The sequence below is a fragment of the Stomoxys calcitrans genome, chromosome 1, assembly GCF_963082655.1.
Source record: "Stomoxys calcitrans chromosome 1, idStoCalc2.1, whole genome shotgun sequence".
Taxonomy (NCBI): Eukaryota; Metazoa; Arthropoda; class Insecta; order Diptera; family Muscidae; genus Stomoxys; species Stomoxys calcitrans.
Genome location: NC_081552.1, coordinates 190,819,803 through 190,837,026, shown reverse-complemented (window position 1 = coordinate 190,837,026; position 17,224 = coordinate 190,819,803). Strand labels below are relative to the sequence as shown.

Genomic DNA, 17,224 nt, shown 5'->3' with positions numbered 1-17,224 from the left:
GTTACAATAGGTAGTGAAGGCATACAAAATTAAAAGATTTTTATCAAACTATCATATAATAAAAGAATCTGTAATAAAATAATTTAAATACATAAAAACATGATCGAATGACAGTTTGACTGAGATTTGTGTAAATGAAACAGTGTTAAAGTAAATTGAACAAATTGGCAATCGCAAGCGCATTTGAACACCCCTATTTGCTTGTGAATGAGGGACCCAGAGCAAATGTTTTGTATGCGCATGTGATTGAATATCTCTCGGCTCTCATATTACACACATGTTTACGTTAAAATAAAAACCGTTAGATGCTGGTGCCAGTATTTTTCTGTGCCGAAATTTGGAATTTTTTGATATTGAGATTTCATTGCAGGATATTGTTCGGCTTGGCTTTAGATCATTGTTTAATGCTTTCTATCCAAAAAAAGCATAGCAAAATCATTTAAAAGACGGCACACAATTTGATATCTGGAAACATATTAAATTAAATAAACAAATAATTTAAAGTTTTATGAAATTGGGGGATGACACGTCAGAAGGTGGGTAAAAGAAGGGGAAAATTATAATGGATATTAACAAAGAAGGTAAGAAATTTAAAATAAATCCACGGAAAGATTTATTTTAACTATTAATTAGGTGACGGACTCAATTGATATGTGAGAAGTTTGCCCCTGTTCCTTAGTGGAATGGTCATGGGCAAAATTTGCATTTGCAAAGAATTTGAACTTCGCACATTGACTGGTTGGTGGCACTTGTGAATAAAGATAATAAAAGAAAATGCTGCAAGCAGAATTCTGCTCTCAATGGCATGCAGTTTGAGTCGTTTGCACTTTCTAAATATGCATTATTTCCCTTCCTGCGAAGGAAACTATGGCGTATTGCATGTATATGGGGTTCCGGCAGTCGTAGCTTCCAATGTGAGTATCTTTATTTCTGTTACTTCTTTTCTTTTTGCTGTAAATTTGATTTTTTCGACAGAGCTGGTTGCTTTGAAGAAAAATAACATAATTACCGACACCTATAAGCTTGGCATTTGTTGTCAAATTTTGAGAGCTCAAAAATTTTTCTGTAATTTCAAATATCTTTGTTAAAAAAATGACAGTCGCGGACAATCAGCGGTATCGAGAGGAGAATCTCAGTGAATGGCCGGGCGGCACCGACTCTTGCTTAAATAATGAGTGCCTATGATGCTCGATATGACAAGGCGAGTTATCGGTGCCTTTAAATAACCAATGGCTACCCTGTTCCCGCGGCGATCGGTCCTTTGGAGCGGAACAAGCTCGCTCACCTACAGAGCTTGACGGGGTTCGCCACCTCTACATGAAAACGTGGTAACAACAACAACTGTACATAAATAGATAAACGTCCACGAAAAAAAATACATCAAACTATAGCCTCACGGCCAGTAAAACGAAAATACAGTTACATGTAACTGTTGTTGTTGTAGCAGTGTGAGAGATCTCAACGGGTCAATCCGGCGCGTACAACCGTCTGCAATGGGGTTGACGTGTAACAACACTAAACGAATGGAATAACAACGAGGACTCCACATATTGGGTTGCCCAAAAAGTATTTGCGGATTTTTCATATAGTCGGCGTTGACAAATTTTTTCACAGCTTGTGACTCTGTAATTGCATTCTTTCTTCTGTCAGTTATCAGCTGTTACTTTTAGCTTGCTTAAGAAAAAAAGTGTAAAAAAGTATATTTGATTAAAGTTCATTCTAAGTTTTATTAAAAATGCATTTACTTTCTTTTAAAAAATCGGCAATTACTTTTTGGGCAACCCAATAGATCCTTCACTAGCTTAATCCAAAGTTGAAGTGACGGCAAGTTTTTAGCAACCATTATTGAATAAGCAATATAATGAAAAGATCACTGAGCAAAAACTATCGTATTTTGCGACACGGAATAGGTTCGGGCAATCCCAAGGAAGACGAGGCTGGAATTGTTCATTAGTTACTGTTGTTGAAACAGTACGTTGTCTTCATCCTTTATAAAGGGTGATTTTTTTGAGGTTAGGATTTTCATGCATTAGTATTTGACAGATCACGTGGGATTTCAGACATGGTGTCAAAGAGAAAGATGCTCAGTATGCTTTGACATTTCATCATGAATAGACTTACTAACGAGCAACGCTTGCAAATCATTGAATTTTATTACCAAAATCAGTGTTCGGTTCGAAATGTGTTCATTCACCGTAACGTTGCGTCCAACAGCATCTTTGAAAAAATACGGTCCAATGATTCCACCAGCGTACAAACCACACCAAACAGTGCATTTTTCGGGATGCATGGGCAGTTCTTGAACGGCTTCTGGTTGCTCTTCACTCCAAATGCGGCAATTTTGCTTATTTACGTAGCCATTCAACCAGAAATGAGCCTCATCGCTGAACAAAATTTGTCAAAATTTCGAACCGAACACTGATTTTGGTAATAAAATTCAATGATTTGCAAGCGTTGCTCGTTAGTAAGTCTATTACTGATGAAATGTCAAAGCATACTGAGCATCTTTCTCTTTGACACCATGTCTGAAATCCCACGTGATCTGTCAAATACTAATGCATGAAAATCCTAACCTCAAAAAAATCACCCTTTATTTGTTTTTTTTTCTGCTTAATATCCCAAATAAACGTGATGTTATTCCAAAAGTTAGTTGAAGGCTACCGTACTATGCCATGTATCACCTATCTCGCAAGAGGTGTCGCACTGCGACACGTCGTTCGGACTCGGCTATAAAAAGGAGGCCCCTCATCATTGAGCTTAAACTTGAATCGGACTGCACTCATATGTGAGAAGTTTGACCCTGTTCCTTAGTGGAATGTTCATGGGCAAAATTTGCATTTGCATTCTAACAGTGGACCATGTCTTCGGTCATTTTTCGTTTGTAAGATTCTATTAAATATCTAGATCGAGGAATTCTGTAATATGGATGTGATGCGTTCAGAGTGATCTGTTTGTTTGTTTAGGATGATTAGATGGTGGATTCAAATTCACCGATAAGTCTAGAGCCATCAATTTGCACATTCCATACTGAGTTTAGTGCTTGCAAATTCTCCAATTCTTGATTGGAGAGAGAAGGTATGAATCCTTTCTTCTAGTAGCGGAGGGACTTTGTCAACATTTATTCGAGACATCGTTAACACTAAAAGGGTGCCCAGAGAAAGGTTGGGAAGCTTGGTCAGTTACTTGGCACCAGCCTTGCAGGAAAATTTAGTGATCAACTCACTTGACATAGTGTAGCAAAGAGGTTCAAAATCCTGCTCAGTCAGCATTCGTAGTAGACTATTGATGGTCATCCATAGAAGTGGCGATAGAATCCCCCTATGGGTGCTACTTTTGCACATAGGAGACGTCGCACAACGGGAGAAAATCGAAAAAACTAGTAAAAAATATGACGTGAGGGAACGGGTAGAAATATCTCTGTGAAATTTGGACTTCTCATAGCAAGACAACGTATCCTATGGGTTCACCATACTTTAAGTATTGTTTTGACAAGAAGTGCAAAATTTTGCATCCCATAGCCACTAGTCCCATACACGTACACGTGTTCGTCTTTTTTCGTCATGGGAGAGGCACATCCCGGAGTGCCTTCTCCGTATGCTTTTGGTCCGTGCCGGGATTGAAAAGAACCCCGGACCCTGGTTCTGTTCCGTTTGCCAGAACCGCCTTCATCATCGGTCAGTGTCGGTGAGGTGTAACAGGTGCTTGGAGTGGGTACATTTCCGTTCTTGCTCTGGCCTAACTTCGCTACGGGAGTATAGTCATACTGGCTATGTCGCTAGGTGCTGTGCGAACACAGCCAGCAGTGGGTCACAAGCGTCGCCGTCGTCGCCTTCGGCGTCCTCGTCGTCGGACTATGTGACCCCCCCGACCTCTCCCGTACGGCAATTTATGCAAAGACAGCACCCTAGCCCTACCATTGCCAGGCCAGTGTCGGGAAATGTATCGTTCCTGCAGTTAAACTGCAATGGACTGCGAGGCAAGATTGATGAGATTGTGGATTTTATGAGTCGGAAGAGCATATCGGTCGCAGCGATCCAGGAGACAAAGCTGACTAACACCTGCAGCTTGCACAGTTGTCACGGCTACAATGTGCTACGTAAGGATCGCTCAAGGAATGGAGGTGGGGGATTGGCCTTCGTTATACACCATTCCGTGCAGTATAGACCTATCTCGCCTGCGCTTGACGCTAGTGACCCATACATGGAATGTATGGGGGTAGCAGTCAAGTCTGGTACTGCCGAGATAGAGATATACAACGTGTATATACCGCCGGTTGGCAGCTGTGTCCCGATTAATGGCCAGGCTTACAGCCCCGACATAAGTGGGTTGCTATCTGGCCATAGTCGTCTGGTTCTGGGGGATTTCAATGCACATCACTCGTCATGGCATTCTCCCCTAGGCAACGACCAGCGTGGCATAGCTTTGGCAGAGCAGATAGATAGCTCCACGTTTTGCACGGTGAATGAGGATGCCCCCACTAGGATTACGAGGAGGTGCAGCAGCTCGCCAGACATCTCAATCGCATCCCCTGATCTCCTGAGTGACGTATCCTGGCAAGCCGTCATCTCTTTGGGGTCAGACCACCTCCCCATAATCCTCACCATCGACCGACCACCCGACTTCATAACCTCTGAGCGCCGAACGTTCATCAACTACAAGAAGGCCAATTGGACTGGCTTCAGAGAGTATACCAATCGCCGCTTCAATGAACTGCCACCCCCCTCTGATGTGCTTGTGGCCGAGAGGAAATTCCGAGACATCATCAACGCAGCAGCCGCTCGCTTTATACCAGCCGGTCGAATACCGCAAGTGCGACCCAATTTCCCGGCGCAAGCAGTGGTACTCGCAGACGAGCGTGATGGGATTCGTGCTATGGACCCCGCTAACCCCAGAATCAGCGAGCTGAATCTGGAAATAAACAGGGTAGTCAACGAACATAAGCGGAATTTGTGGCTGGAACACTTGGAGCAATGTAACTTAGGCACCGGTGCAGGCAAATTGTGGGCCACTGTTAAGTCTCTCTCGAACCCCGGTAGACGGGACGACAGGACCTCAGTCACTTTTGGCGAGTTAACCGTGACTGATCCGAAGAGATGCGCCAGGTTGTTCAACCGTCAATTTATCGTGCATCCCGAGAGAGACAGGGCAAGGAGGAGAGCCATTCGCCGTATTCGTGGTCTCCGAGCCGATGAACAGCCATCACAATTTACCGTGGGCGAAGTTACGAATGTCATCCGTGGCGCCAAATCTTCCAAGGCGTTGGGCCCCGACGGAATCTCTACATTGATGCTGAAGAATCTGGATTTACCTGGAGTTGAGTACCTTACCACTGTCCTTAACCTGTCATTGAACACTCTTATAGTTCCCGATGTCTGGAAAATGGGCAGAGTGATCCCGCTACTGAAGCCTGGTAAAGACCCGAGTTTGGGGGAGTCGTACAGACCGATCTCCCTTCTCTCACCAGTGGCTAAGACGCTTGAGGCATTACTCCTCCCGAGCCTCGTAGGAGAATTTCCATTCGCCGAGCATCAACACGGATTTCGGAGACTGCACAGCACAACAACAGCTTTGCATGCCATCACCACACACATTTGCCGTGGCTTCAATCAACCCAGGCCATGTGATAGGACGGTCCTCGTGGCATTGGACCTATCGAAGGCATTCGACACGGTCAGCCATGCCAAATTATTTGAGGACATCGCCAACACGTCCCTCCAGCCAGGCCTTAAACGTTGGGTCGCGAATTATCTGTGTGGCCGCCAGTCATTTGTGGAATTTAGGGATAAGAAGTCAAAACACCGTAGAGTGAAACAGGGAGTTCCCCAAGGCGGGGTGATATCTCCGGCTCTGTTTAACCTCTACCTTTCCTCCATCCCACCTCCTCCAGACGGCATAGAGATCGTATCATATGCGGACGACTGTACGATCCTGGCATCAGGCCCCCCACCCATTGATGACATCTGCGACAGGTTGAACGTCTACCTCAACGAGCTTGCCTCATATTTCGCTGCAAGAAATCTGAAGATATCCGCCACCAAATCTTCAGCCACACTGTTCACTACAAATACGCGTGAGGTAAATTCTGAGCTGACTGATGGTCGATGGAGAATTGATTCCGACCATCAAGTGTCCCAAAATACTTGGCGTCACATTTGACAGCTCCTACACTTTCTCCCCACATGCCACAGCAATCTGCAATAAAGTCAAAAGTAGAAACAAGGTCCTCAAGTCACTCGCTGGCAGCACTTGGGGTGCAGACAAAGAAACCTTGTTGACCACGTACAAAGCAATTGGCCGGTCTGTGGTAAGTTATGCAGCGCCAGTGTGGTCACGTCAGCTTTGTGACACGCAGTGGAATAATATTCAGATCTGTCAGAATGCCGCCCTCCGAACTGCGACGGGCTGCCTCCTTAGTTCTCATGTGGACCACCTCCACCAGGAGACAAAGATCCTACCAGTGCGAAGACATAACTACATGCTGTCTAAGCAATACCTTTTGGGCTGTTATCGCAGAAATCATCCAAATCATCATCTTGTGGATAGATACCCACCGCCCAGAAGCCTTAAGGTAGATCTACATGATCTAGAGCGTGAGGTCCAGCGCTATTAGAGAGAACCTCTAGATCAAGCGGCATATCAAGCGGGTCTGAACAACATTCATGCAGACACGGTAGCAGACGCGTTAACTGGCTACCGGGTGAATGTAGTCCTTGGAGTACGACCGCCACCCATTGCACCCGAAGAAATCGACCTCCCCCGGCAAACCAGAGTGATTCTGGCTCAATTACGTTCCGGCAGATGCAGCCGCCTCAACTCCCACAGAGCTAGGATTGATGCCGACGTGCAAGATGTATGTCCCGACTGTAACCAGGGACCGCACGATACACGTCACCTGTTTAACTGCCCGGCCAGACCCACTCGACTCAGACCCAGATCCCTGTGGACGCACCCCATCTTGGTCGCGGAGTTCCTGGGTCTTGACACTCAACAGAATCAAGCAGACGAAAGATAGTACACAATAAACTGCTACAACAACAACAACAACAACTAGTCCCATAGTCATTCTAATGGCGGCCGGTTGTAGGTACCGGATTGACCCGATGGTGTTCTTCATCGGCAAGGGCTGCCGCCTCAGTGTATAACACACTGCTACAACAACAACTAGTCCCATAGTACTGAACTCTTGCAAGGAAGCACCATAGCATTCCCAAAAAAAAAAAAAAAACCAAAAACAATAATAGGAATTTTTTTTTTCAATTGAACCCACTTTTCCACTGTTCCTTTATTATACGCCAGCATGGTATTTGCTTTCACTATTGGCGTTTGTGACGACGACCCGTCTAATATACTTTGGCACAAACACTTTTATGGTTTCACTGAATTCTTTTCTATACATAAACGAATTGTTCAAGACTTATTTTGTCATGGAACGTTGGTGCAATAAGGTAGCCGTTGTTAGCGGTGCAAGCGCTGGAATTGGTGCAGCTTGTTGCAAAGCTTTAGCTTCAGCTGGTATGGTAGTTGTTGGCCTGGCCAGAAGGCAAGAACGAATTGCCCGACTTCGTGATGAACTTCCCCCAGAAGTAGGGAAAAATCTGCACGCTATTCATTGTGATATAACGCAAGAGGAGAATGTAACCAAAGTATTTGAGTGGACACAAAAGGAATTAGGTGGCTGCGATGTTCTAATTAATAACGCAGGAATCATAGCAACAGCCCTTCTATCCAATCGTAACAATACGAAGGCCATACGTGAAACCATCGATACAAATTTATTGGGTACAGTATTTTGTACAAGAGAAGCCTTTCATTCAATGGCCACATATAAAAATGGGAATGGTCATATCGTAATTGTGAACAGCGTAGCAGGACTGCAAGTTCCTAACCTGGGACCTGACCTGCCTTCTTTAAACATTTACCCAGCGACTAAGTTTGCGTTACGGGCCATGAATGAAATTTATCGTCAGGAATTTCAGAGGCGTAAAACTCAAGTAAGAGTAACGGTATGTTGTAAAGTTAACAGGTTATTAGATATGAATGTATTAAGTTTTAAAATTTTTTCCGAAATCAGACAATAAGCCCGGGAGTTGTAAATACGGACATATTACCCAACGAAATCCAAACTGTGGTGAAACAATTTATGCCAATGCTAAAGGCGGGAGAAGTAGCTGATGCTGTATTATGGGCCTTGGAAACTCCACCAAATGTTCAGGTATAACACACGGTTTGACCCAACAATAACCCAGAAAATCTATTCACTGAAACCTTAAATATTTTAAAAATGATCGAGGAGGAGGAATTTTCTCCAGAATACTCTCGCAACTGTCTTGGATAGTATAAGTGTCGAAATCTATTTTGCTTGGGTTTTAACTTCAGACTTCACATGGACTTAGTAAGCGCTTTTACAACTTAGCATGTGAAAAATATGTCATTTCTATTCACATCTGTGTTTCGTTTGACCTCTACTAGAGAATATCAAAACCTGATGTGATATTTTATGTAATAAGAGAGATTCTTTAAATTTTATACTGATACCAAACTCTGACGTAACTCCTACACCTTTGAAAGCAACAAATTGTCAAAAGCTGCCCTGTGTTCAAGACATATGTTTTTGTAGTTGTTGTAGCTACCCCTTGCCGATGGAGTAATCCATCGGGTCCAACCGGTACGTACAACCGGCAGTCATGGGATTGCTGCGACGGGCTGTCTCCTCAGTTCTCATGTGGACCACCTCCATCAGGAGACAAAGATCCTACCGCTTTCCCTGTGAGTGCGAAGACATAACTACATGCTGTCTAAGCAATACCTTTTGGGCTGTTATCGCAGAGACCATCCAAATCATCGCCTTGCGGATAATTAACCACAGCCCAGAAGACTTAAGGTAGATCTACATGATCAAGAGCGTGAGGTTCAGCCCTACAAGAGAGAACCTCTGGATCAAGCGGCATATCAAGCAGATCTAGACAACATTTATGCAGACATGGCAGCAGATGCAGTAAATGGCTACCGGGTGAATGTAGTCCTTGGAGAACAACCGCCTCCCATTGCGCCTGAAGAAATTGACCTCCCCCGGCAAACCAGAGTAGTTCTGGCTAAATTACGTTCCGGCAGATGCAGCCGCCTCAACTCCTACAGAGCAAGGATTGATGCCGACCTGCAAGATGTATGTCCCGATTGTAACCAGGGACCTCACAATACACGTCACCTGTTTAACTTTCCAGCTAGACCTACTCGACTCAGACCCAGATCCCTGTGGACGCACCCCATCTTAGTCGCAGAGTTCCTGAGTCTTGACAGTCAACAGAATCAAGCAGACGAAAGAAAGAACACAACAAACTACTACAACAACAACATGGGATTGCTCAAAACATAGATGAAAGAGTATTGTTGTTGTTGATGGTGGAGCAGTGTGCTGTGATCCATCCTTTCTTCTGCTGTGTTCTGCTATGGAACACTGTGACAAAGTTCAGATGCGCCCAGAAGGATCTGGTCCGAAGTCGAGTAGGATTGACAGGACAGTTAAACAAAAAGCGCGTATCGTTGTTGTTGTTTTTGTATCCATATTTCCGTATTAGGAAGTAGCGATTCTCGTCAAGCTTCAAGGTGCGTAAGCTCGTTTCGGTCCATAGGTCCGATTGCCGCGATAACGTCATGGCCATTGGTTATTCAAAGGCGCAAATAACTCACCTTGCCAAATCTAGTATCATAGGCATATAGTATTTAGGTAAGAGTCGGTGCTACTCAACTTTTTCCTGAGACTCGATATAACTTATGGAACATTCTAATATGCGCAATCTGTGGACGAAGCTAAGCATCTCATAGTTGTAAGTTACTAGACTCTAGGTATATCCAGATTCTTCAGTATCAGTAAGAAGATTCGGTCGGAACCCAGCACCTTGTATGACATGGCGCCACAGATGACATTAATATGGTGGCTGTCCATCGGTTCGGAGACCATGGATAAGACTATTGGCTCTCCTCCTCGCCTTGTCAATCTCGTGATGTTCTATAAATTTACGGTTGAATAAACGCGTGCATCGCTTGAGATCATTCACTGTCATCTCACTTGCAGGGGATCGAAAATTACTTTACAGTAAACCACAGTTAGAATTATGGGGTTCTGGTCCGATTCCAATGAAATGACGACATGCCATATGAGGGGCCACTAACGACAGGCGTAGGCGAGATTGGTTTATACTGCATGGAATGGTGTATCAAGAAAAACAGTTCCAGAAATCCGCTTCCCCTTTGAGTGCGATCCTAACGTAGCTATTGTAACCGTGACAACTGTGCAAGCTGTAGTCAGCTTGTTTTCTTGATCACTGCAACCATAATATTCTTCCCATCCATAAAGTCGATCTTGCCTCGAAAATCATTGCAATTGAATTACAAGAAAAATGTATTCCAAATCCCTGGCAATATTTGGGATGGGGTGCTGCTGCTGCTTATATTGTCGCACGGGAAAAGTCGAGGAAGTCGCATATTTCGACGACATAGAAGCTGTCAATCCCATGGCAGCCGGATGTACGTACCGGATTGACCCGATAGAGTCCTTCATCGGCAAAGCCTGCGGCTACAACATACTAAAAACAACCACAACGAAGAAGGCCGGGTCGGTACAGCAGTGAGCACTACAAAGGCTGGAACTTTGATGTTCGATCTGCGTGGTGTCCACGCTGTCACGAGAAGCTTAGCTGCGAGCTGCCGGGCGCGTCCACAGGTTGCGGATAGTGGAATGCTCCGTACCGAGTAGCTGCAACGATAGTCGCGGACAATCAGCGGTATAGAATAGAATCCAAGTGAGAGGCCGGTCGGCACCGACTCTTGCATAAATACTGATTGTCTATGATGTTCGTTATGACAAGGCGAGTTATTGGTCCCTTTAAATAGCCAATGGTCTCTTGCGGTCGGTCTTGTGGACTAAAACAAGCTTGCTAACCTGCAGGAGCTTGACGAGAATCGTCACCTCAACATGCAAATGTGGCTACAACAGGAATAAGGAAATTGTCGAAAGCGACGATGACGATGGCCCACTGCTGAATACATTTGCACACCTCCTTGTAAAGTAGTTAGTATGACTGTACTAACGATAAGGCAGAGCACAAACGGGAAAACACGCACTCCATTCAATGGGTGGAGTTTTCAAAGTGGCCAAGGCCTTTCGGTCGAGTTACTCAAAGAGGGGAAGACATTTATCTTGGAGCTGAGGAGGCATGACGTCAAACTATTGGTAGAGGTATTGACTGGCCAATGCAACATCAGCATGAATTACGCTATTACCATCCAATAGCAAGTATGATGCTTAGTAGTATGGTTGAATAATTTCTTCTTGTCGGGAATATTTTCAGGTATAAAGTTCTCTGGCTATTCTGGATTATATTAAGGGCAGTAGTTGTAACCAAATTTTTATGTGGAGGTGGCGATCCTCGTCAAGCTCCTGAGTAAGTTCGTTCCGGTCCAAAGGACCGATCGCCGCGGGAACAGGGTGGCCATTGATTATTTAAAGGCGCCAATAACTCGGCTTGACATATCGAGCATCGTAGGCACTCAATATTTGTGCAAGAGCCGGATCCACCCGAACTCTCACTGAGACTCTCCGTTTGATACCACTGATTGTCCGCGACTGCAGTTACAGCTACTCCGGATGAAGCCTTCCACTATCCACAAACTGTGGACGAGCCCGATAGCTCGCAGCTAAGCTTCTCGTGACAGCAATGGACACCACACAGATCGGACATCAATGTTCCAGCTTGTGTGGTGCTCACAGCTATCCGTGCCGGGTATATTAAGGGTCTCAAAGCGATGTTTGGATCGTCAACCGTTTTGCCAAAAAAAATATAATAATAAATTTCGCACATCAAATAGTATAAAAAGGTTAATAAATTTTAAATTATTAATTAAACTTAGGGACCTCCTTTGTATAACCCTGTACCAAGTAGGGAAGACCTCACAAATTTTGATATCACACATAAAATTTCTCATTAGAACAAAGTTTTCCTCCAGATTAGTATGGCAACGACATTTTGTTTGATTGACTTCAATTTTAAAGTGAAATCAATTAACAGCCTTTTTTAATCATTCCGTTTTAGGTTCACAACATCACCATTAAACCCATGGGTGAGAAATTTTAAAACGGCAACAACGACCATTATTGCTACAGTAACATTTTTACTGTTTGCCGTTGTAGCGTCATATGCTCCATTAAGTTTCAAACAAAAATATCGTCTCTATACTGTTGCTACCTCCAAAAATACCTACCAAAGATGCAAAATTGCTGTTAAGAATATAAAAGCGAGCTTCAAATTCTTGTTGCATGCAGGTGCAAAACAAAACCTAAAAAAACAAATTTTGAGTTACTATGATTATTATTTTCTGAAAGTCCATTCAAATTCTAGATAACACTGCGACCAACGGATCTATTTACAAAATTTGCAAGTATCTAACTGTGGAATGAAGGATACTGATGTCATCTGATATTTGATTATTTTTTCAGTTACATATTTTGATACGTTTCTTTAAATTTAAATTAAATGCTGTTTTCTTTATATGGCCAGACAAAAAATTCTAGTTAATGTTTTTATTTAAAAAAATGTTTATACGAACTTTCAGTGAAATCAAATAATGTATCATGAAGAAACAATGGCTTAAACAATAGATAAACTTTACGTAAAATATATCAATGGAGTTAGAGAATAAACACCACTCATTATTACAACAAACATACATACTTATATTTTACATGAAAGTAATTTTTGTACGCGCCATATTGACTTGCCAAACGTTGAGCTCCTCGTAATCTTCGATACATTTGTCAACCTGGTCGGGTTTGAATCCCTTTGTCGTGCAACGATCCATAACGTCGGCAATTTTGACAGTGTTATTGCTACCAGCCAATTCACGAACAACAGCAAAAATTTTATCTGATGTATTTGGAATGCTGCAACAATAATTTAATTAATTTACGATTCAATAAGACGTCAAGATATCAATTTAAACAACTTACTGTCCCTTTTGGTGTTCATGGATTTGATTAAGTGAATCTTTGGACATTTCTAAAAGACGCAATGCTTCAGCTACATCATCCTTTTCCACTTTATCGGACAATCGCAAGCGCGCCAAGGCAGTTGATAGACGCAAAATACCCAAGAGGTTACGAGCCGATGTAAATGTCATATCTTTCTGTGTACGTGCTTCGCGTCTAAGTTCAACGTATGCGCCCACAATATAGTCAGTGAGCTCATCTGGAATTGTTGGATTCTTACGTTTGCATAGATTGATATAGCGGCGCATCAAGTTCATGTCTAAGGCCTTGACTCGAGTTGGTGGTTGTTTTGAATGACTGTGAACGTAAGTAATGTGCTTGGCTAGACGTAAATCATTGTCGCGATCTGGTTTATCCTGTATAAGCCACAGTAAATCAAAACGTGACAATAAAGCAGCTGGCAGTTGGATATTCTGTTCTACTGTGCGCCTAGGATTATAGCGACCAAATGCGGGATTGGCTGCGGCTAAAATTGAGACTCTTGCGTTTAGAGTTGTCATGATGCCAGCTTTGGCAATGGAAATGGTTTGCTGTTCCATTACTTCATGAATTGCAGTTCGATCTACTTCTGCCATTTTATCGAATTCATCAATGCAGCACACTCCTTGATCGGCCAAAACCAAAGCTCCTCCCTCTAAAGTCATTTCACCCGTCAATGGATCTTTCATGACAGCAGCAGTTAAACCAACACCCGATGAACCTCTACCAGTGGTGTATTGTGAACGTATGGCCAGACGACTAATGTAGCCCAACAATTGAGACTTGGCTACACCAGGATCACCCATCAGGCATATATTGATGTTACCTCTGATTTTCATTCCATCAGGCCTTTTGTCTACGCCACCTACCAATAACAATAGCAAAGCTTTCTTCACATCCAAATGGCCATATATTTCTGGTGCCAAACTTGTGGCCAAACGTTCGTAGAAATCATCTTGAGCGAGTTCCGTCAATTCCTCCGGTGTTAGCTCAGCATCTTTATCGGATATCTCATCGTTTTTGTTGATGCAAATAATACGCTGCAAGAAAAAATCGGTTAACGTAACTATTGTAATTGGTTGCTTAAACTATGTACTGACATAGGCTTGCAAGAAAGTGTCCGATAAAAGACCCTGAATCATCTGTTGGAAGCCAGTTCGCAACAGCGGAAGGAAAGTGCCAGATATTAAGACATGATCACCTGGTTGTGCCAAGCGAGTCACCTCGCCGCGACACATTATCGTCATAGTGCGTGGTATATGACCTACTGGTACTTGATCGCTATGTTCCTGGATTTTAATCTCCTGAAATTTCACAAACTTCGAGCCGCGTGTTTGCAGATAGAGGCGGCCACCGGCTTTATTTACTCTACAGTCATCTGAAGGGCATTCGCTTATTGGTGTAAATGATAACGAATTAACTGGCTGATAGGTCTCGGCACCACAACGATCGCAAGTATAAGTGGCCACAACCATCATAGGTTTCACCTCAGTGCAACGTGTAACAATACCGCGAACTGTTACCAATTTGCCGATATGTTCTGCCTTAATTTCACGAATAGAATGCGCCTTAACATTAGATTGGGGCTTAAATCCCACTTCACTAAAAACGTAAAATAGTTTATGAAGCTGCATTGATTACGTCTGTACAAATTACTTACAATCGTTTCATAAGCTCGGGGGGGAATTGGTTGCGCTGATCATGGTGCTCCATGGGATTACGAGCACGCGTCTCCATTAGTAAACGATGCTCAATGTATACATCTAAAGCATCTTTGGCGTGTACTTCTCTTTCTTTGTAACTGGGCAACATTTCGGCAATAACATCGCTAAACATGGATGCATAGCGTCTGCTATTTGCGACAACAGCATCAGCTAAGCCCTCATTAAATTCCGCCAAATGATCTAGATCGACGGTCAAAAGAACTTGTTCTCGGTGCGCGATTTTCACCAATTGTTGGGCATATACAAAATGCTTCTTGCCGTCGTCATCTTGTTTGCAAAATTCTCCGAGGAAAGCCTTGATGGCCTCTGGAAAATAGACAGATAAAATAAATGCATAAATAAACACAATTCGTGAAGGAAAAACACTAGGCAAACCAAACCACCTTTGTCTTGTGCATAATCACGTCTTGCCATTTTCTTATTATTTGTAAAAAAAACTTTTACTAATTATGTTGCTAGAAGGCAATAGCTTGAGCGTTGTTTACTTCTTCGCGATTGCGCTGCTTGTCTTTAAATAAATAATAATTATAAGAGCTATAAACTGTATCAGCGCATCTGTATCAATTCTTTTGGCGGGAATAGAAATCTATAATCGACTAATCGATTACTCGACCGCAAGGGTGTATTTATATATATAAGTATTCAATCACAATAATGCTTAAAAGCACGTTTAAGCAGGGTATTCTGTTCAGCTTTTCGAGCGGAAGGGTGTCGAACTCCACATAAAATAAAACGCCGGAGAAACGTTGGCTAAAAATAAACGGAAAAGTAGTACTCTGCTTGTAAGGTTGGTACTCTATTCGACATTTCACGTGAACAACTGTCAAACTCCATACAAAAAAAAAAACGTATCAGCTAAAAACATTTGAAACAAATGTTTTTTACGCTAATAGCTTAGAAGGATCACTTAAAAACAATTGATCCTGGGGTAATAAAAGTATAACAGTTAGTGCATGTAACTTTGTTTAAAAAATTAAAATTTTTTAAAGTTTTTCCCAACAATTCCCAAAGCTGAACACTCTGGTATAGTGGGGAAAATGGCAAAAAAAATAAAAACATTATAGTGGCAACACTTGAAACTATTGCAGGCATCATTTATGTTTGTTTTATTGGTTTCAATGGTTCGTTTTTCTTTATTTGCAAAAAAATATATTAAATAGAGAAAACAAAAAGTGTAGACAAAGAAATGTATTTTGGTATGGAAACAAAAACATTTGATTGCTATCAAATTTCGCTAGCGAAACAAGAAAACACATATTTTTCGTGTTTACTTTATTGAAACTTTACGAAAATCTTAATGATAACATAATACTATTGTTGACATTGTCTCATAAGTTATGAATAAAATCTGCAAGTTATTTTTGCTTCAAAACCTTTTATCTAAAAAAAGTTACCACAAAAAAATTTTGTCGAAAATCGAACATAGTACCACGCTTAAGTAAGAATATCCGCTTAATGAGTAAATAAAACACACTTGTGTGTTAGTGCTGCCAATAAAGCATTAAGCAGGAAGTGCGTTTTGTTTGTCCATAAAGCTGCCATTAGACGATAAAACATGTCATATGCAAAACAGCAACTCTAAAAGTTCTAAACATCGTGTGATACAAACGAAAAATTTAATATGACAAATCGATTTCGAACATACATGTAGATACAAGTCTATACAATACATATGAGGATATATGACGATTAGATTCGATGTACATAAGACAAGTCTTATGAATACAGAAAGTGACAGCTCATATGACATGTCTTATCGTCTAATGGCAGCTTAAGCTAACGAATCCGCTAGACTGGTAAATAAAACAACGCAATTATTATTGTGATTGAACAAATATGCCTTTATAATTTAGAATCTTTTATTTATGCAACGATTCATTTATTAAAACAAAATAGTTGAAATACAATCGCATAACGAAGAAGAATGGCCAAATAATTTGAACTTTGGGAATGAACTTTCCATTGAGCGCAGGATGCACTTATAAGGTGAGGCCATGCGAACAGGATTCACTGAATAAGGTTAAGCCAAGCGATCAGCCGATATACTCTTTTTTTAATATTTGGCAGTACTTGGCATTGAGGATGTCAACTTGTTCTTTTTTTACATTCATTCTTTGTTTACGTTTTCTCCTATATGATGACATTTTCAATCGTCAGATTTGACATCCTTAATGATGTTTATGGGGCCTATCCACTTTGTGTTTTGCATGTGACCTAACCTTCTATTAGTGAATCCTGCCATGCGAACAACTGAGTACAATTTTTTTTTAGTTTTGTTTAGATTTTCCTGTAAATCTAAATGTCCAAGGCTGGATAACACAGCTGTGATTTTTTTCTAAAATCCTAAAATGATGTTCTTTTGATCCGATATTCCACACATAAGCAACAAAACAGTGTTAAAATGATGAAAATACAAATATAAAACACATTTGAAGAAGATAAGCTGTAAAATAAAGTTCATTCTAAAGCCACTTTGACA

General features: G+C 42.0%; 2 protein-coding genes across 3 annotated transcripts; one reads left to right on the top strand and one right to left on the bottom strand.

Moving 5' to 3' along the window:
- Window positions 1-1,096: 1,096 nt before the first annotated feature.
- On the top strand, window positions 1,097-12,723 carry LOC106086618 (farnesol dehydrogenase). 2 transcript variants are annotated; one of them, XR_009398468.1, is made up of 5 exons: window positions 1,097-1,328; window positions 7,297-8,003; window positions 8,072-8,212; window positions 12,090-12,319; window positions 12,396-12,723. XR_009398468.1 is itself a non-coding variant. In XM_059369613.1 (4 exons), the coding sequence occupies exons 2-4, from the start codon at window positions 7,368-7,370 to the stop codon at window positions 12,129-12,131; spliced, it is 819 nt and encodes a 272-aa protein (XP_059225596.1). In that variant the 5' UTR covers window positions 1,097-1,328; window positions 7,297-7,367; the 3' UTR covers window positions 12,132-12,723. The 2 variants fall into 2 exon arrangements, 1 of the variants encoding a protein (XP_059225596.1); XM_059369613.1 differs by having other exon boundaries at window positions 12,090-12,723.
- Window positions 12,573-15,319, bottom strand: LOC106086617 (DNA replication licensing factor Mcm7). Its single transcript, XM_013251362.2, has 5 exons — window positions 15,129-15,319; window positions 14,682-15,051; window positions 14,122-14,623; window positions 13,004-14,061; window positions 12,573-12,937 (listed from the first exon to the last, which is right to left on the bottom strand). The coding sequence occupies exons 1-5, from the start codon at window positions 15,157-15,159 to the stop codon at window positions 12,736-12,738; spliced, it is 2,163 nt and encodes a 720-aa protein (XP_013106816.2). The 5' UTR covers window positions 15,160-15,319; the 3' UTR covers window positions 12,573-12,735.
- Window positions 15,320-17,224: the final 1,905 nt, after the last annotated feature.

Bases quoted from the DNA above. Each gene is read 5' to 3' on its own strand.
- LOC106086618 (XM_059369613.1), top strand. From the start codon at position 7,368: ATGGTTTCACTGAATTCTTTTCTATACATAAACGAATTGTTCAAGACT. The intron at 8,004-8,071 runs GTATGTTGTAAA...TTCCGAAATCAG, and splicing joins AAACTCAAGTAAGAGTAACG to ACAATAAGCCCGGGAGTTGT. The intron at 8,213-12,089 runs GTATAACACACG...ATTCCGTTTTAG, and splicing joins AAACTCCACCAAATGTTCAG to GTTCACAACATCACCATTAA.
- LOC106086617 (XM_013251362.2), bottom strand. From the start codon at position 15,159: ATGGCAAGACGTGATTATGCACAAGACAAAG. The intron at 15,052-15,128 runs GTGGTTTGGTTT...TCTATTTTCCAG, and splicing joins TGATTATGCACAAGACAAAG to AGGCCATCAAGGCTTTCCTC. The intron at 12,938-13,003 runs GTAAGTTGTTTA...TTATTGTTGCAG, and splicing joins CATGAACACCAAAAGGGACA to CATTCCAAATACATCAGATA.